This window comes from Sus scrofa, chromosome 11 (genome assembly GCF_054392235.1).
Source record: "Sus scrofa isolate SSC_HxYL_T2T_F1_AM1 chromosome 11, Sscrofa_HxYL_maternal_Yorkshire_Landrace_v2.0, whole genome shotgun sequence".
Classification (NCBI taxonomy): Eukaryota; Metazoa; Chordata; class Mammalia; order Artiodactyla; family Suidae; genus Sus; species Sus scrofa.
In genome coordinates this window covers 24,499,354-24,519,855 of record NC_139393.1, presented here as the reverse complement: position 1 = coordinate 24,519,855, position 20,502 = coordinate 24,499,354, and the positions used below count along the sequence as shown (strand labels likewise).

The window sequence follows — 20,502 nt, the reverse complement described above, 5'->3', positions numbered from 1 at the left end:
CTGGCTTCCACATGTACATGGCACCTTTGGCCATTTCCACTTAGGCCAGAGTACAGGTGTATGCATATCTCTATTAAATTCATACTGCCTATATTCTTTTTTGTGTGTGTGTGTCTTTTTGTCTTTTTGCCATTTCTTGGGCTGCTCCCATGGCATATGGAGGTTCCCAGGCTAGGGGTCGAATCAGAGCCGTACTGCCTGCCTACACCAGAGCCACAGCAACTTGGGATCTGAGCCGCATCTGCAACCTACACCACAGCTCACGGCAACGCGAGATCCTTAACCCACTGAACGAGGCCAGGGATTGAACCCGCAACCTCATGGTTCCTAGTTGGATTCATTAACCACTGAGCCACGATGGGAACTCCATACTGCCTATATTCTTTTATTTTCAGCACATGTTCTAATTTTCCTAAGTCAAAGATGGAGCAACTTCTCTCTAGTTTTTGTAAAATCACAGTCCTAACGTGCTGTCAGTCTAATTGTATAAGCAATTAGAGACGTTTAACCTGGTTATTGCCTAGTTGGTAGAAAATGACAGTACTTGTGGTACTAACACTATGCCTCATTCTCCATTTTGCTTTTAAATTGTCTTTTCAATGTCATTTCTGTTCTGTTACTGGCAATTTAGTTTTAAAGCATCATTGTTTAAAAAACATTCAAAATAAAAATTGAAGCACATCATTGTGCTTGACACTAGATCAAATATGGTGTGGCGTATATAAAAGAAATAAAATAGATCCTGTTAGCCTGAGGGTACAATACTGAAGTTTAAGTAAATGTGAAATAGCATAGTGATAAAGCATATGTCAAGTTTTTTTTCCACAGTAGTAAAATAGAGAAGGTATTGATGGAATTCTCCGATGTTTACACAGTTAGGCTAAATGAACCATGGGCTATATTTTTTTAAGCCCCAGAATGCTTAGATGTTATTTTACTTGAAAAAAATTAAGGTCAGATAAAGATACAGTCGAGAGTTCTGTGTCAGCTATTTCCTCACATTTCAGATGGACTCTCCTGTGCTTCTTGTTTTCTGTATTTGCAATTAGATATTCTCTTTTCTGTTTAGGTCATTCACATATATGGAGGGTTGGGGGAATTTATTGTTTTAGAGATCTCAAATGTGTTTCTGGAAAAAAAAAATACCAGTGACTTTTTAGTGAATGAAAAAACTGTTAGGGAATAGATAAATGTTTTTTTCCCCTAGGGAACAAATAATATTCTGAGCCAATTAAGGTTAAGGTCTAACTGAATTGCTTATATCTAACAATCTCAGTATTTCTAGAAAACTTTATGGGGAGGACCTTTATCTTTATTCTTATTTCCGAATACAAAATTTAGTAGTGTAGGACGTATAATTTTTTTAAAACTTCAAGGTGAATTCAATTTCCAAATGAGATATTTTTGTTTTCAATTGTTTATACTCCAAAAGTATGAACTATTTTAATATTAATTGAAAATACGATTAAAGAGAAATCAGATACAACCTCCCCTTCCAATAAGGAATTTTAATTCCAATAAGAAATGAGTTAAATACTTTGTCCATTCGGTCATTTATTAAACATTCTTACTTGCTTCACAGAGCTACCTAATTTGGGTTTGTTCTTGTTGTTTTTAAAGGTTGCAGGGGTTTTTGTGTTTTTCTATAAAGTCAGTCTTTTTGCTTTTTTAGGGCCTCACCCACAGCATATGGAGGTTCCCAGGCTAGGGGTCCAATCAGAGCTGCAACTGCCAGCCTACACCACAGCAATGCCAGATGTGAGCCTCGTCTGCGACCTACACCACAGCTCACAGCAACACCAGATCCTTAAGCCACTGAGGGAGGCCAGGGATCGAACCCGCAACCTCATGGTTCCTTGTCAGTTTTGTTTTCACTGCACCATGATGGGGGAACTCCTATGAAGTTAGTCTTTAGAAATAAAGATTAATTCCAGCATTGGCATTATTTTTTTAATATTGAAAAAATTTTTCTTATAGGTGATCTACAATGTTCTGTCAACTTCTGTTGAGCATTATTTTTCTTACTGTGCTGTTGTTGACTGAATGAGAAATGAAATATGTATGGTAGATCTTGGGATATGCTGTAGGAGCTCAGAGTAAATGAACCACCCTTTTTGATTTCAGCGAGCATTTATTTATTTATTTACGGAGGCTCTCATTTTGGGGCTTGTGAACTGAAGGGCTTCAGAGAAACCCATGGATTCCCTCAAATTATGTAAAAAAAAAATGTGTATATATTGGTGCTTTTCTGGGGTGGTGATCCCTAGAGTTTATCAGATTTTCTTGAAGGCTCTTAATGTCTGGAAAACTTAGGAAATAGAAACAGCTCACCATGCGTTAGTGCAATAAATAGGGTAAAGGTAAAAATGAAGATCTTTGGGAGAACAGCATAAACACGGGAAACTAACCAGGTTCAGTGTCGTATAGAGGACCCATATGGTAGGTCTTTGCCTTGTTGCATGCTGCATCTCAGCCTCTAATGTGTATAGTGATTGATGTATAGTAATGTTGCATGGGGTCCTGGTAATAGTGGTTGTTTTTTTGTTTTTTCCCCTAGAGATTATCACACTAGGCAAAGTTAAGTCAGAAAGAGAACAACACATGCCATATGATATCACTTATGTGTGGAATCTAAAATAGGACCCAAATGAATTTATCTACAAAACAGAAACAGACTCACAGACATAGAGAACAGACTTGTGGCTGCCAAGGGGGAGGGGATGGAGGAGGGTTGGATTGGGAGTTGGGATCAACAGGTGCAAACGATTGTATATGGGAAGGATAAACAACAAAATCTGTGCATCGCACAGGAAACCATGTTCAGTATCGTGTAATAAGCCGTAATGGATAAGACCAAAAAATTGGATGGTATTTTTGAAGATAGTTCAATAAAGGGACTATTTGCAGAGCTGTGGTCATGCTTTAAGGTAACCAAAAAGGGATGATGAGTCACTCAGGGGCTGGCAGCAGTGGGAAACTGTCATCCACCGAGGCAAGATGCAAGGGGATGGGAACTGTGCTCCAGAACCCGGTGAGGGTCATAGGGGTGGGAGAGGAGCCGCCCTCTCCACAAGAGCTGTGGCCACAGAGGAAACATGGAAGAGAATAAATTGTACCATTATTTCTCTCTCCTTCTGTTCTTTGCTTTTCTGCCGTTGCTTCCTCTTGGGAAAAACAGTCTCAGGTGTGCAGTCTGTCAACACCGCTTGGCCAGCTAAGAATGGGCCTTGGGCTTGGACCCCTCCTTCTTACTAAGAGATGAGGAGCTCACAAAGCCTTGGGGTTTGTGGGCTTATCTTTCCTTATTTCAGGTTTGCTCTCGGTATTTCAGAATTCCAGGGATAGTATGGGGTAAAGAGGGAAGTGCTTGTGGGCTAGTTTCTCTTTGTCAACTGGCTGGCATCCACTAGCCATGAGAGACTGGTGCACACAACTGGCTTTGCTCTTACTCTGTCCCTTCTATGTAAGTAAAGTGTTGTTCTGTCGAGTGCTTGACTGCTGTGATTTCCTCGGCAACTTTGATAGCAAGACATAATGGGCAGAACTGTTAACAGTTCTCCCCTGGGGTTGGTAACCAGTGCATGGTGTTGGGTTCAACACTTCCTCTCATTAGCAACCAGAAACCCGAAGCACATGAGGATTGGATAATGTGGTCTTTGGAGAGGTGGGGAGGCAGAGGTACAGAGCCAGGCAGAGAAGGGTGGAAAATGAATCTGGGGGGACAAGTAGAGAATAATCATTAGAATGTTCAATACTTAGTTGTTGAAGTAAATTGAATTTTTAATAGTGAAACATAGTTGAGCCTTAGATATTGTTAAAGTGAAAATGGGCAAATGCCTAATGGTTTCATGTTTCTGACATAAATACTTTGACATGAAAATCTTTTTAGAACAGAAATGGACTCGCAGATAAAACAGACCTGTGGTTGCCAAAGGGAAGGGGGAAGGAGTGGGATGAACTGGGAGTTTGGGGTTGGTGGACGTAAACTATTTCATTTAGAGTGATGAGCAATGAGGTCCTGCTGTACAGCACAGGGAACTATATGCAGTTTCCTGGGATAGATCACAGTGGAAGAGAAGAAAGGGAATCTTTATATATGTATGACTGGGTCACTTTGCTGTGCAGTAGAAATAGGCACAGCATTGTAAATCAACTATGCTTTAATAAAAAATTTAGAGTACAAAAAAATCTTTACAATAATGTAACTGTCTCTTTCATGTATATTTGAATTGTCTGAATAGTAAAAATTAAAAAAAGAACAGTGAAAATGATGTGATAACTACTAATGTATGAAAATGTGAAAGTAAAATAACTGTTCAAGAGTTTATATTTTCAAATACACATTTCTGAAAAAGTGAACGTTTGGATTATCTAGAGGAGACCAGTTCGTTTTCTGGGGCCTACCTCGAAAACAACTTTGAGTCTTCTTTTATCAGACTTAAGAGTTTGTGCAGCACTGTGATAGAAGGATGCTGCTTTTATATTGCTTACACTCATTAATAGCTGTCGTTAGTGATCATCCTGAAAGTGGGTCCGTTTACTGCCTGTTGACTCTGTGCCAAGCCTTTACATATGTTACTACGTATTATCCTCACAATAACCCTAGAAATGCAGATAGTGTTGCTCGGTGTTTGATGCATCAGTGGACAGAACAAATTACACAAAGGCCAGAGATCTTTATATGCTAGTAGTAATATTTCTGCAGCATTTTGGTTTTGCCGTTATTTTTAGTATTCTCTAGGTACCCTTAGAGTTGAGCACTTTTTCACGTTTATTAGCCATTTAGATTTTTTTTCTGTGAAGTCCCTGAACTACTTTTTGGTCCATTTTCTATTAGATTGTCTGTCTGCTTCTGATGAATGTGGAAGGATTCTCCACGTTTGGGGGTATGTGCTTATTGTCTGCTGTGTGCTGCCAGTGACTTCTCCCATTCTGTGGCTCGGATCTGGTGTTCCCATGGCTGTGGTATGGGCCAGCAGGTGCAGCTGTGATTTGACCGTCTAGCCCCAGGGACTTCTGTATGGCGCAGGTGTGGATGTAAAAAAGAAAAAAAAATAAGTTTTGATTAGGCTGCTATTTTCTGAAAACCAAAAATAATCGTAGTATCTATCTTAGGAAGTCAGAATTTTATTTTTGTCTCATGTAAGTAGAGGAAGTCCAGGGTGCTGGCAGCTCTGTGATCTTTCAGGATGCAGTCTTCATCTCTTTCTTCTTCCTTCTTTATCCACCTGGCAGCTCCAGAATAACATCTACATTGCAGGAAAGAGGACTAGAAAAGACCCCCCCATCCACTGAAGGATTTTTTTTAGAAGCTGCACACACCACTCTGCTTATACCCTATAAGCAAACACTTAGTAAATGTAGCCCTACCTAAGTCAACCAGAGGCTTGGAAACACACATCTGGCTAAAAATAGGAGTTTTTGATCCAGTAGAAGAAAGGGAGAAAGAATCTTGGGGGCAGCCATTGATCTTTACTACATAAAACCTTTTTCTGTTGTGACTTAAGTATTTTCCCAAGGTAATTACAGAGAAAAGCATAAAATAATACGGAGTATGTAACCAATTTAAAATTTATCAGGTTGCACTCATAACTTTAGATTCTGAATTGTTATTTTTAAACTTCTACATTCCAGGAAGGTAGAAATAAAGTAGCTCTTAAGTTATTCATCACTTTTGCTAATTTTTGGCAGTTTGACTTCTTTTCTAAACATAGATACAGTGTTCTATCAGATTTTTAAAATATAGCATCACATACATAAAGGCAGAGGAAATATTCACCTTTTATCTTTTATAGAGGAGAAATGCAGTTAAACCCACTGTTAAAAATAGTCTATAAAAAATGTTTTAGCAGTAGGTAACAAAAGCTCTTGGTTAGAAGGAATTCAGGCATATGGAAATTAAATGAAATCCAGAATTATTTTAGTTCACTGAAAATTAGCTGATATAAGTGTTCAGCAGATTTAATCCCATAGACACTGCCGATTTTTTAAAATTCTACACAGCAGAGCTTAAGGAAAATGTAGTATTTAACATAATTATCCTCATTATTTAAAATGATTTACTTAAGTATCCCAGTGTATAACACTATAAGTGATAATCATTTTTTCCTCCACAGGCAAGAAGTTTGATAGCTGTAGGGCTGGGTATTGCAGCTCTTGGATTTGCAGGTAAGATACATAAAGGATACGTATCAATAAATGTTGCAGGAGAAATACTTCCAAGTAGATTCCGAAGTGATTCATGAGTACCGTTAGTATTCTGAGGCTTTGGTTTTTAAGATATACGTTCCCATTTTCCACAACATTTATAGTCGGTGAACATTTATTTCTCTGTGCAGCGAGATCTAGATGAACTTTGTAGTGAAGGAAATTAACGATACAAAAGCGAGGAAAACCAGCCCCAATGATAGTTGGTCTTCGTGACATTTTTTTAGTTTGATCTATGGTGTACTATTAAAACATAGAATCTTTAATACGAAGCAATGTAAGTGATGTGGAGCTCTTTTATTCTCCCGTATTTTTTTTTCTTGCAGATAAGAGTACACATTTTCTGAGCTGTCAGTTCTTTCTGATGAGCATAGTTGCCTATAGTGTATTGATTACTTCATTTTTAATACATTGGTGTAATTTCCTTAACAAATTTAGGAGAATTTCTTTTATTACCCAAATCACCTTTTTATAAAGAACAGTTATAAAGATTTAAAGTATAATTGCTATCTCTTCATCATTAATTTATAGTTTTAAATTGCATAGCTAGTCTCTAATTAAATATTAGAGAGCATTTTCTTGTTGGTAAAGTATTTCCATTTTTCATTTAGCATTTGTGTCTCTTAAGTTCCATGAATTTAAAACAAACAAAGAAAAAGTTCCATGAATTTGATCTTATTAATTAGATCTTCTTTTAGGTGGAGCTACATTGTGGTAATGTGGCCTTTAGGAAGATCCAAGAGAAAAATGAGATAGGAAGGATTTTATTTTGTTTCGTATGGTATTTAATTCCACACAACTCTCATGTATTTTTATTTTTAACTTTTTTTGTCTTTTGTCGTTTTAGGGCTGCACCTATGGCATATGGAGGTTCCCAGGCTAGGGGTCTATTTGGAGCTGTTGCTGCCAGCCTACACGACAGCCACAGCAAAGCCAGATGGGAGCCGTGTCTGCGACTTAACACCACAGCTCAAGGCAACGCCAGATCCTCAACCCACTGAGAGAGGCCAGGGATCGTCGAACCCGCAACCTCTTGGTTCTTAGTCGGATTCGTTTCCACTGCGCCACAACGGGAACTCCCACACAACTCTCATTTAAAGCACCCTACCAATAAAAAGGAACGTCAGCGGTTCAGATTCTCTTGGTGCTCATACCGCTGGGTCTTCTGTCTCATGATATAACTATGGTTGACTGCTTTCTGAACTTTGAAGAGTATCATGTCTGAAAAGGAATTCTGACAAACTTGCCTATAAACACAAAACAATTTTCGTATTAATTGCTGTAGGAGAATGGGCATAGTTATTTCAAATTCAAATGTAGAGTTTTTATTTGAAATTAGGGAAAGATGCACTTTTGCCAAGGTTGTCTTTCTAAAATGAGAATTGGCCCATGTATTCTGTATATACTACACTATTGCCAAATTCACTTCACTAACTAGAATACTAAATAACAGGTAGATGTCTTTCAGGGTCGTATACACCTGGATAATAGAATTTCGGAGAAGAACCCCTATACTGTTGGAAGTAGGTCTTCTCCTGTAGGATTAACATAAATGTCCACATGTCACGACTTGAAGCCTTTAACTGCTTTTTTATATAGAGACTGACTGGTTTTTAAGGCGTTTTGAGATAAAATATTTAAAAGCTCTGATTTATACTATTGTAGAATCAAATCGAAGTTGATGTCCATATAGAGATTTAGATGAGTTAGGATTTCAGCTTCATTTAATTTTACTTTAATTTCTCCTGACGTCCAGAGCTTTTTATCTCCTCCTTAGATTGGCTACTTCATGTCTTCCTATTTGTAGCATCCTGAGTTTTTTTGTTTGTTTGTTTTTTGGTTTTTAGGGCTGCGCCTGTGGCATATGGAGGGTCCCAGGCTAGGGATCTAATTGAAGCTACAGCTGCAGGCCTACGCCACAGCAACTCAAGATCCAAGCCGCATCTGCGACCTACACCACAGCTCACTGAGTGAGGCCAGGGATTGAACCTGCAACCTCGTAGTTCCTACTCGGATTCGTTTCCGCTGTGCCACAACAGGACCTCCTAGACAGGAAACTTCTTATAAAAGATCTATGTAGTTGAACTTTCCCAGTAGCAATCTTGATTTACAAATCATGTTATGGTTGGAAATTGAGTTGAAGGGCAGAGGTTTTCGAAGTTCACTGGTTTTCTAGCAAAGCTCTGGGAAAAGAGAGACTAGTGTTAGTAGACATGTTCTGATTAGGTGCAAAAGGTAAATAAGCCAGATAATATTTTATCTTTGCCCTGAAAACAGTGTAGGACTTGTGTTGTCATTGATACTTAGTTGTCCAGACTCGGGAGTTTTGATTTTTAGGATGCCAAAGAAAGGAAAGCACTAAAATAAGTTTTTAGGAGTGTAGTCATTCTCAGAAATTAAGAGTAAACATTCTTTGTAAATATTACCTACATAACTGCCTCTTTTTTTTTTTTTTTTTTAATGCCCTTTTAGGGTCACACCTGCAGCATATGGCAGTTCCCAGGCTGGGGCTCAAATCAGAGCTGCAGCTGCCAGCCTACGCCACAGCCACGCAGGATCCAGTCCTCATCTGTGATCTACACCACAGCTCGTGGCAATGCTGGATCCCCGACCCACTGAGCGAGGCCAGGGATCGAACCCGCATCCTCATGGATACTTGTCAGATTATTTCTGCTGCGCCATGATGGAAACTCCCCATAATTGCTTTTTTACTTTAGCAATATCTCGATTAAAATCACTCTTCTGTGTACAGATCATATACATGACTTGTTTCCTGTATAGTTCAACGTGATTATCATTGTGAAAAGCAGTATAATTATTTTAGATTCATAAGTGACTTTATATGTAAAGGGACTTTAAAAGAGCACTAGACTGTTATTTTGTGGGTGTGTGACCTGTAACATCATATAAATGTAAGATTTTTTATACATAAAGGTTGAAATTTTCTTATTTTATAATTATGAACTAGAACAGAATAAATTCAATAGCCATGATAATTATATTAAAATGAAATCTGTCCTCCATTTAAATTGTATTAAAATGAAACCCGTCTTCCATTTAATGAACTAGAAATTTGGAAAAAATATATCTTTCTGGTAGGTTGTTGAGGGAGTTCTCTTGTGGCACAGTGGGTTAAGGATTGGATGTGGTCACTGCAGAGGTTTTGGTCACTGCAGAGGTTTCGGTCACTGCTGGGGTGTGGGTTTGATCTCTAGCCCAGGGACTGCCTCTTGCTGTGGGCATGGCCAACAAAAAAGATGAAATAGTTACTGAAAAAACATAGAACGTAAACTATGAATAAATACTATAGTGAGCACCTTGTGGGTATTGCCTTTCATTATAAAAATATATTTGATGTTATTTCTGTTATTACTTAGGTCGCTATGCATTTCAGATCTGGAAACCTCTAGGACAAGTAATCACAGAAACCGCAAAGAAGATTTCAGCTCCTGTAAGTGAAAGAAGGCTTTCGTTAGAAAGCTAAGCTCATTTTGATTTTTATTTGTATGCTGTCGCTGATAGTAATTCAGAAAAATGTTTTGGATTTTCCAGTGTATATGTTATTGGTGAGTTTATCTACTTCACAGATTTTAATTTCTTTTAAGTTCCTCGGTCACGTTGTTTTATATCTAACCATAGTCCCCCCCCCCTTTTTTTTTTTTTTTTGTGCTGTTTAGAGCCACATCTGCAGCATATGGAAGTTCCCAGGGGTCAGATCAGAGCTGCAGCTTTTGGCCACAGCCACAGCAACTCGGGATCCGAGCCGTATCTGCAATCTACACCGCAGCAACACTGGATCCTTAACCCACTGAGCAAGGCCAGGGGTTGAACCCACATCCTCGTGGATCCTAGTTGGATTTGTTAACCACTGAGCCGTGAAGGGAACTCCTATGTCTAACCATATTCCTAATTTTGACTTCTAATTATTACATTCATTTTAGTAGTATTGTGTCAATTTTGAGGTAATTTATTTTCCTTGTTTCGTTAATATTCATTTGGGAATTGTCCTATACCAGGCATAGCTGGTGAACAAAACAGACATGGTCCCTGGCCTGATGGAGCTTACCCGAGAGTTTATTTCATCTTGACATTTGAAACTAGTCCTCTTGCATCAACATCTGGCTATCTCAAACATAAGATTATAAGATTCCAACCTTGAAATCCTGTAGGGCTCATACATTCATCTACCAGCGTTACAGCTGCCCTGTCTGCTGAGCTGAATATAAGCGAAGAATGAATGATAGTAGGTGTCTAAGAAGCTAGAGTGTGGTGAACTGTGGTTTGTGACCACTGGAGACCAGGCAGAGAAAACTCACTGAAGCAGTGCAACATAAACATTGATTTCTGGGAAGCAGAAGGTCTGGGATAGATCAGCTTGGCTTGCAGCAGTTTGAGAATGAATGGCTTGTTTTAGTGAAGGGATTACAGGCTTGTGAGGCTTAGTTAGTAATGAGCAATGACCACACTTTCAAAGGATGACATGCTGACAGACAATTAAACTCAGGGTCAAAAGAACTGCAAGTGATTTTGTAGACCTATAAATGTCTGTTTGTGATTAGAAGGAGCATGTGTTTATTTTCTGTTTCCCTGTTTTTTGTTTTTGTGTTTTGGGGGCCACACCCACAGCATGTGGAGGTTCCCAGGCTCAGGATCAAATTGGAGCTGTAGCTGCCAGCCTACACCACAGCTACAGCAATGCCAGATCCAAACCACATCTGCCAGCTACACTACAGCTCGCGGCAACACCGGATCTTTTAACCGCCTGTGCAAGGACAGGGATTGAACCCATATCTTCCTGAATGCTAGTCAGGTTCAGTATCTCTTAGCCACAACAGGAACTCCTCTGTTTTCTTATTTGTATTTTCTTTGGCTAAAGTATTAATAGATACAGAGCATGCATTCATTAAATGTTCATTAAGTACCTACTACGTGTCAGACGTTATTGTGGGGAGTGGGATGTAGTCATGAACCAAAGACACCACCCTCAGGAGCTTACATTTTAGTGGAAACAATGAACACATACGTAAGGTACATAATACGTAGAAGTGATGAATGTAAAAGTTTCGTTAGCTTTAGAAAATGAGGTCAGGGTAAGGGTTGGCTTCAGCAGCAGCAGAGAGGAATCTGTATCAGATGGGTCAAGGACGGTGGCTCTGAGAAGGGGAGGGAGCAGGCCATGTGACTGTCTGAAGGAAGGGCTTTCTGGGCAGTGGAGCACTGCAGAAGTTCCAGGGTGGAAATGAGTTTAACAGCAAGCGCAACTCCAGTGGAACATGAGGAAGGAATAGTAGTTTGGGCCCAGATTAGTTACGTAGGGCCAAATAGACGATGATAAAGACTGCAGATGTTATTTTAAGTTTGATGGTAAGCCTTGGGAAGGTGTTACGCGTGGGGGCAGTGATTTTCATTTTAGATGATCCCTCTGCCTGTGCTTAGTGTATGGACTAGAATGAACCAGAGGAGCAGCCATGAAACCTGTTAGGATATTGAGATGGTCCAGGATGATGGTGGCTTGAAATAGAGTTAGAGGAGTGGAGATGGTGACACAGTAGTTTAAATGAATGTCATTGGTGTCTTTCCGTATGTTTACAAATGGAGAGAATTTCAGAAATCTTTGCTCTCCTGTGGCGGTGATCTTTGGTATGTTTATAAATAGAAGAGTCACATTTTGTAGAACTACGTTATTTAGCATTCTAAAGGAAAAGAGAACAAGCACGTGAGAAAAACTGCGCTGCTCTGTGGAGGCTCAGCAATAAAGTCGAGTGGTTTAAGAGGTTGTCATGGGTGTCCTGAACCCGGCCCCTGCATTTCTGAAGGAGAGGAAAATGATGCATGCCTCCTCCCCCTCCTCTTCGCGGGCTTCAGGTTAATACAAGTGGCTTTTGATAAATCCAGTCCCTTTCCCACAAAGTATTACGCTTGCAGTTTCCAGTGAAAACATCTTAGAATATCTTTATCATCATCATCATAACTATACTTCAGTAAAGATAAGAGTTGTGTTTTGGGGGTTTTTTGTCTTTTTTTTTTTTTTTTTTTTTTTTTTTTTAGGACCGCACCCGCAGCATATGGAGATTCCCAGGCTAGGGGTCAGATTGGAGCTGTAGCTGCCAGACTACAGCACAGCCACAGCAACGCAGGATCCAAGCAGTGTCTGCAACCTACACCACAGCTCACGGCAATGCCAGATCCTAAACCCACTGAGCAAGGCCAGGGATCTGCGGCCTCATGAGTGCTAGGCAGATTCATTTCTGCTGAGCCCCTGCAGGAACTCCAAGATAAGAGTTTTTAAAATAATTCTTTAAATATTAATTGTTCCAGGGAAATAGAGGAATGAAATATACACATACTAATGATTCCAAAAAGTCAAATTCACAAAGCACAGCGTTTACAGTGTTTCGATCTTGTGCGTATGTTCATTATTGAACTAAAGAGAGTTACCGACAAATAGGAACTGTGGTTGTGTATAAATCCCTGTCACTCAGAATATTCGAGGCTCAAGTTCCTTTGGGTTCTCTTTTCATTTTTTCCTAAACTTCATGCGCCTCCTCTATACTTTGAACATCATCTTGTTCTTAACTTTCCTCCTTTTCTCTCACTTTTCCCCTCCCATTTTGTTGGAGTATTGCCTAGAATAATTTCTTTCATATGGAATGCATGGATGGTAAATGTTTTAAATTCTCTGTTAAATAAACTCTCATGTTGTGGCTCAGTGGTAACGAACCCAACTCGTGTCCATGAGGATGGAGGTTCGATCCCTGGCCTCTGTTAGTGGATTAAGGAACCAGTGTTGCTGTGAGCTGTGGTGTAGGTCACAGACAGGGCTGGATTCTAAGTTGCTATGGCTGTGGCGTAGGCTGATAGCTGCAGCTCCAGTTCGATCCCTAGCCTGGGAGCTTACATAGCCCTGGATGCAGCCCTAAAAAGTGAAGAAAAGAAAATGTCTCCTTTGCTCTGTTACATTTAACTTGTGGTTCCTTGGAATCTGGTGGCGCCAGTGTTAGAGGAGTACAACAGAAGTCTCTCTCAGGCTGAACTTCCGTGCCCTCATTTGTGCTTTCCTGCATATTCTCAGCCACATTTTTTGGTACTCAGACTCAGCCAGCGTTTCTGGTGTTTTTTATTCCTCTGTACATGGCATGCTTTGGTTTTTCTTGTGTTGTTTGTGCTTTGAGTTTTTAGTGTTGGATGATTTTTTTGTTTGTGTGCTTCTTGTTTAGCTCTGGAAACTTTGGGGGTGTTCTCTTTATTACTGATTTTCTGAAATTTCACAGGGATTTTTACCCTTGACTTAATGTGAAAATTGTCTGTCATTTGTCCTGTAATACTCTACTATGTTATTTCTTTAATTATTTCCTCTTTCCAATGTCTCTCTCCTCTGCTCTTGAAACTCTGATAAGAGAGATGTTAAATCTGAACATTTTATCTTATTTTCTTTCTCTTAATCATTTTGTTCTACTTCCCACAGTATTTCCAGAGGTTATTTTGCAGATCACTAGGTTGGCCTTCAGCAATGGCCCTTCTGTTGTTCAGCCCCTCCACTACATTTTTTTACATAAGCACTTTTTTAATATCAAAGAATTATTCTTGATCCTTTTTCATACAACTTATTCTTTTATGGATGTTATCCTAATATCTCTAAAGACACTAATTCAGATTTTGTCAGGTTCTCTTACATTTCTTGATTTATCTCCTTCCTTTCGAGCCTGCTGTTGTTTGTTCATCTTGGTTCTATTTTTTTCCCTCCATAATATTGTTTTTTTTCCAAATGTCTAAAGATCCTTGGTTGTTGATGTATGTTGAGGAGGACTCCGCTGAGTAATGAAAGTGGACTTTCTCATCAGTTTGGTAGGCTTGCTTCATTCAGCAGTTTAATTGAGTGAGAGGATCAACATGGTTTGTGAGTATGTAGGTGGGTTTAATCAACAGTCATGTCCCTTCCAAAGCAAGGAGCCCAGAGGCAGTCTTGGGATTTGCAGAACCCAAGGGTGGTTGAGTACTATGTATATTTTACTCCTTGGCATAACTGTCCGCCTCTTCAGCCCTCAGCATTCTGAAATGTGATCTCCTGGTACTCCTCTTTGCTTCTCTTGGGACCTACCACTCACAATAAGATGCACCCCAGGCATTTCACTTGCTTATTAGCCTGAGGGCTGAAGTGACAGGGGGCTGAACCTTACCTTCTGTACTAATGGAATTGGGAATGGTCTCTCTCTGCTCTTCTGGTTTAATTAATTATCCTGATACCATGTTTTGTATTTGTTGACTCTGAACTTAGTGTGTTTTCTTCTTTCTTTCCTCTAGTGATTGGGCTGCTGCAATTTTTTGTTTGCTGTGATTTGTGATGTGCTGTGTCTTACCTGTTTTCAATCTTTCAGAATTTCTTTAAACTTTCTGGTTTGCTGCTTGTCCCATTTCTTGTTTTCTAGGTCTATTATGGATTTTTCTTTTTTAAAATACCTCTTTCTCATTTCAAAGGCACTTTGGAATTCGGAAGATTTTTATTATTCAGTCTGCTGTTTTGAGCCTGTACCCTTTCCTTGATTTTTTTTTTTTTAAAGTTTTAATGTCTATTATTGATTCAGCTAATGTATAATTAACCCTGTTCCCCCCGCCCCCCAGGGAACAATACCCAAGTTATTCATCTTCTTTTGAGACTTTTATTTTTCTATTTGCGAATTTGTCATTTTACTTGAATACAAGTTTTTAAAATTCGACTTATATTGTTTTATGGTTAAGTGAAATTCATGGAAATAATGCTAATTAAAATCATCATTCTGTGGCTCTATAAATCAAATAGCTTATTGTACATAATTGAAGCTTAGAGTTAATGGTGAGTGGCTTTCTTCCCTTAAGACTGTGGAATGATGTATTTCTCTGGTTGTCTGGAGGGCTTTTATGTTTCAAGTTATTGATTGAGTAAATTAGCTAATGAAGACTTACATTTAGCTTGGTTCTTTTCATATCTTCTTTGATAATATATAGCGATATAGTATTCTGTGTTAATTGTAGAAGGAAAATTAAATTGGTTTCTGTCGTTATATACTTTATAAATAGAATAGTACAAAATAATAATTTGTAAGATTTGGGGTGTGTTTCAAATAGCAGAATAAATTCCACTGTTTCTGTCCTTGGAAATTCCATGAGAAATATATAACCATCTTCTCTGTTTAATGACATAGTTATTCCTTATGATAGTCCCACTTTTGTGAATCTAAACATTTCTTGACCCACCAGCATTGTCAGAAAGTGGTTCTGCACTGCTTTCTATCTGTGTATCTTTATGTATGTAATACAACATTGGTATATTGTTTGTAAGCTTCAAAGGGCCTTTGAGTCAGTTATGCTCTGTTGGAGGGTGGTAACAAAGGGACAGTGTTCTGCTTGCTCATGACACAGCTACTAATTTACAGAAAAATATATTAAAAACACAGCTACTAAGTTACAGAAAAATATATTAAAATACTGTGATAACAGTTTCTTTTTAAAATTATGTAATATAAAACCTAAATTCCATACGATTTTTAGAAGGCATGATTTTCTGTAAAGTAACATGAACAATTTTGTTTTCTCTGTCTTCTTTTCTATAAAGCCCCCAAATATTAAGTGTCTGTCCTCAAAATGAGGACGTTCCTTTAGAAGGATTGTGATGATTGTCTAGGTTCAGATTGACTTACTTGTAAGCAGGTCAGTGTTTTGGGGTATGAGCCTTAACCAGGTGCTAGATTTTGTGGGGGGGGGGTGGCGGGGGCACATCTGCTGCATATGGAGGTTCCTGGGCTTGGGGTTGAATCTGAGTTGCATCTGTGACTTGCACTGCAGCTTGTGGCAACACCAGATCCTTAACCCCCTGAGCGAGGCCAGGGATCGAACCCCCATCCTCATTGACACCATGTCAGGTTCTTAACCCACTGAGCCACAACAGGAACTCCAGGTGCTAGATTTTAAGTAACCTTTACTTAGTTTTCTTCTGCACCTAGGAAGAACCGAAAGTGAAAACTTGGCTTGGATGCAATATCTGCTTTTTAGGGTTAATGAGTCTTGTGAATATGGTGGAAACGAGTTCATGAAGCATCATCAGTTTGTTTATTGTGTGGAAAAGTTGAAATTTTGGAGCTCCCTAAGGTTGATACTGATAGAAATATTAGGGAGTAAGGTATATATCTAGTAAAAAATTTTGGTCCCCTGAGAAAAACCTTGAAACTAGCTGTTGTTCCTTCATACGTGTACTCTGGTTAGATTCTTTGAGTTTTTGCTGAATGCAGCGCTCAGTTCTCAGCTCTCTTCTGACTTGACCTGTCAGAAGCACTTGACACTATTTTTCACTTCTTCACTGTTGGCACCTGCTTTTCCTCCTGCTGCACCACTGAGCCCGTGCAGTTCCTTTGCGGATTCCTCTTCATTTCTGTGCCACTAAATGTTGCCATCTCTAAGGCTCAGGCTTTGGACTTTTCTCCACTCCCTCTCTAGGTGATCTCATTTAGTCTGATGGCTTAATGCCATCTGTATACTCATGACTCCCAAATGTTATCTCCAGGTCAGACTTTTCCTCCAATGTCTATTAGATACTTAATAGACATTTGAAACTTAACATAACCAAAACCAATCTCCTGGTATCTGTTACCCACAACAAACAAATAACCACTCCTTCTCTAAGTCATTAATTGGCAATTTAGGCCAGAAACCTAGCAGTCATTTGCAGTTTAAGTTCTCTGGAAAGCAGAATGAGACAAAGATGAGCAAGCTGTTAGTTCATTAGGGAGTGCTCTTAGGATCAACAGCTCCAGAAGGCAAGAGAAGGAAAAGAAGGGAAGGATAATTGAGACTGAAGTACAACCTTAACACAGGCCTGAGGCAGCCCCCTGAGGAGCTCTGACGCTCGGGTGGCTCATTGTGCTTGTCCCAAGTTGGGGTGTGAGGCCATGAAACTCAATGGCATCACCTGGGAAGTAAATATAAGTAAGAAGTACAAGGACTGAGCTGCAGAGAACCGCAGTGTCATTCCCTAGAGACTGCCTGGGAAGGGGGCGGGAGCTCAGCCTTCTGCAGCCAAGTCAGTTGCTGGGGTTTGACAGCTGAGTGCTGTCTGCCTGCAGCAGCCCCAGTGTCTGAGGAGCAAGTGCCTCGCTTTGGAAGAAGGATCTGTGCAGCATATAACAGTGTGTACTGGAGTTCCCATCATGGCACAGTGGTTAATGAACCCAACTAGGAACCGTGAGGTTGCGGGTTTGATCCCTGGCCTCGCTCAGTGGGTTAAGGATCCGATGTTGCCGTGAGCTATGGTGTAGGTCGCAGACGTGGCTCGGATCCCGTGTGGCTGTGGCTGTGGTGTAGGCCATCGGCTACAGCTCTGATTAGACCTCTAGCCTAGGAACCTCCATATGCCATGGGTGCGGCCCTAGAAAAGACTAAAAAAAAACCGGTGTGTATTGCATCATCTTTGATTCCCTGCCTTTTCTCATAGCCCACATTCAGTCCAAGCAATTGTCATTTCTGATTCGCAATTCATCCCAAATCGGAGGGTCTCACCTCCTCCTCCATTACCACCTTGGTCCGTCCCACCACCACCTCTTAGTTAGATTCCTTATATCCTCTTAACTGGTCTCTTGCCTCCACTTTCTTAGGGTTTTGCTTTGTTTTCTGGCCACACCCGTGACATGTGGAAGTCTCAAGTCAGGGATCGCACCTGCACCACAGCAGTGGCAATGCTGGATCCTTAACCTGCTAAGGAATCAGGGAACTCCTGTACTTGTCTCTCTGTTTTCCATGCTGCAGTAATATAATCCTTTGACATTTTTTAAATTAAAGTATAGATGATTTACAATGTTAATGCCAGTTTCTGCTGTATAGCAAAGTGGCCTAGTCATACACACACACACACACACTTATGTGGTCTTCTATCATGATCCATCCAGGAGACTAGATAGAGTTCCCTGTTCTGTACAGTAGGACTGTGTTGTCTATCCATTTTAAATACAGTAGTTTGCATCAACGTAACCCCAAACTCTCAGTCCATCGCACTCCCTCGCCCTTCCCCCTTGTCAGCTAGTACCACACTGTCTTGATTCTGTTCCCTCTGTCTGTGAGTCTTGTTCTGTTTTGCAGGTAGGTTCATTTGTGCCATATTTTAGATTCGACATATAAATGATAGCATACAGTATTTGTCTCTCTTTCTGATGTACTTGGTATGGGAACCTCTAGTTGCGTCCATGTTGCTACAAATGGCATTATTGCATTGTTTGTTTAATGCTTCAGTAATATTCCGTTGTGTATATGTACACATCTTCTCAATCCATTCATCTGTTGATGGACACTTAGGTTGTTTCCTTGTCTTGGTTATTGTGAATAGTGCTGCTGTGAAGGTACAGGTGCCTGTATCTTTTGGATTATAGTTTTTTGCAGACTTATGCCCAAGAGTAGAATTGCTAGATCATGTTAGTTGTATATTTAGTTTTCTGAGGAACTGCCATGCTATTTTCCATAGTGGTTGCACCAATTTACATTCCCACCAACAGTGTAGGAGTGTTCCCTTTTCTCCATATACCTCTCTAGCATCTGTTACTTGTAGACTTAGGAATGATGGCCATTCATTGAAGTGTGAAGTGAAGTTGGTACCTCATTGTAGTTTTGATTTGCATTTCTCTAATAATTAGTGATGTTGAGCATTTTTTCATGTGCCTGTTGGCCATCTGTATGTCTTGTTTGAAGAAATGTCTTTTAGGTCTTCTGCCTATTTTTCAATTGGGTTGTTTACATATATTTTGGAGAGTAAGCCCTTGTCAGTTGCATCATTTGCAACTATTTTCTTCCATCCCGTAGGTTGTCTTCATTTTTCTCATGGTTTCTTTTGCTGTGCAAAAGCTTGCAAGTTTGATTAGGTCTCATTTGTTTATTTTTGTTTCTATTTCTATTGCCTGGGAGACTGACCTAAGATAATATTTGTACAGTTGATGTCAGAGAATGTCTTGCCTGTGTTCTCTTCTGGTAGTTTTATGGTGTCATGTCTTACGTTTAAGTCTTTACGCCTGCTTTTTTTTTTTTTTTAGAATTCTATTTATTTTTTTTTATTTTTTATTTATTTTGTTGTTGTTGTTGTTGTTGTTGTTTTTGTCTTTTTTTTTTTTTTTTTTTTTTTTTTTTGTCTTTTTGCCATTTCTTGGGCCGCTCCCGCGGCATATGGAGGTTCCCAGGCTAGGGGTCTAATCGGAGCTGTAGCTGCCAGCCTACGCCAGAGCCACAGCAACGCAGGATCCGAGCCACGTCTGCGACCTACACCACAGCTCACGGCAACGCCAGAACCTTGACCCACTGAGCAAGGGCAGGGATCGAACCCGCAACCTCATGGTTCCTAGTCGGATTCGTTAACCACTGCGCCACGACGGGAACTCCCTAAGCCTGCTTTTGAGTTTATTTTTGTGCATGGTGTGAGGGTGTGTTCTAGTTTCATTGATTCACATGCAGATGTCCAGTTTTCCAAGAACCACTTGCCAAAGAGACTGTCTTTTTCCCATTTTATATTCTTGCCTCCTTCACTGAAGATTAATTGACCATGGGTGTCTGGATTTATTTCTGGGCTCTCTATTCTATTCCATTGGTCCATTTGTCTGTTTTTGTACCAGTACCATACTGTCTTGTTTACTGTAGCTTTGCAGTATTGTCTGAAAGTCTAGGAGAGGTATTCCTCTTGCTTTTTTCCCCTCAGGATTGCTTTGGCAATTCTGGGTCTTTTATGGTTCCATATTAATTTTTGGATTATCCGTTCAAATTTCTCTGAAAAAAGGCATGGGTAATTTGATAAGCATCACATTAAATTGGTAGATTTTCTTTGGGTAGTGTGGTCATTTTAGCAATATTAATTCTTCCAATCCAGGAGCATGGGATATCTTTCCATTTCTTTGAATCCTCTTTCATTTTCTTTTTTTTCCCTTTAATTTTCTTGATTAGTGTTTTATAGTTTTCAATGTATAATAAGTTTCACCTCCTCGATCAGGTTTATTCCTAGGTATTTTTTTGGGGGGTGCAACTTTTTTTTCTTTTTTTTTTTTTTTTTGTCTTTTGTTGTTGTTGTTATTGTTGTTGTTGTTGCTATTTCTTGGGCCGCTCCCTGCGGCATATGGAGGTTCCCAGGCTAGGGGTCGAATCGGAGCTGTAGCCACCGGCCTACGCCAGAGCCACAGCAACTCGGGATCCGAGCCACGTCTGCAACCCACACCACAGCTCATGGCAACGCCGAATCGTCAACCCACTGAGCAAGGGCAGGGACCGAACCCGCAACCTCATGGTTCCTAGTCGGATTCG

General features: G+C 39.9%; 1 protein-coding gene across 3 annotated transcripts in view; it reads left to right on the top strand.

The window, feature by feature from the left end:
* DNAJC15 (DnaJ heat shock protein family (Hsp40) member C15) overlaps positions 1-20,502 on the top strand; it is a 74,341-nt gene that overhangs the window by 23,524 nt on the left and 30,315 nt on the right. For 2 of the 3 annotated variants that reach the window (XR_014819532.1, XM_001925120.8), the window contains exons 2-3: positions 6,117-6,168; positions 9,585-9,658. Coding sequence is in view for 1 of the 3 variants with exons in the window: in XM_001925120.8 (XP_001925155.3) it covers positions 6,117-6,168; positions 9,585-9,658 (126 nt within the window). In the remaining 2 variants the exon portion in view is untranslated. Of the gene's footprint in view, positions 1-6,116; positions 6,169-9,584; positions 12,308-13,068; positions 15,274-20,502 lie in introns of those variants that run through there. The other variant, XR_014819531.1, reaches the window with a different exon arrangement.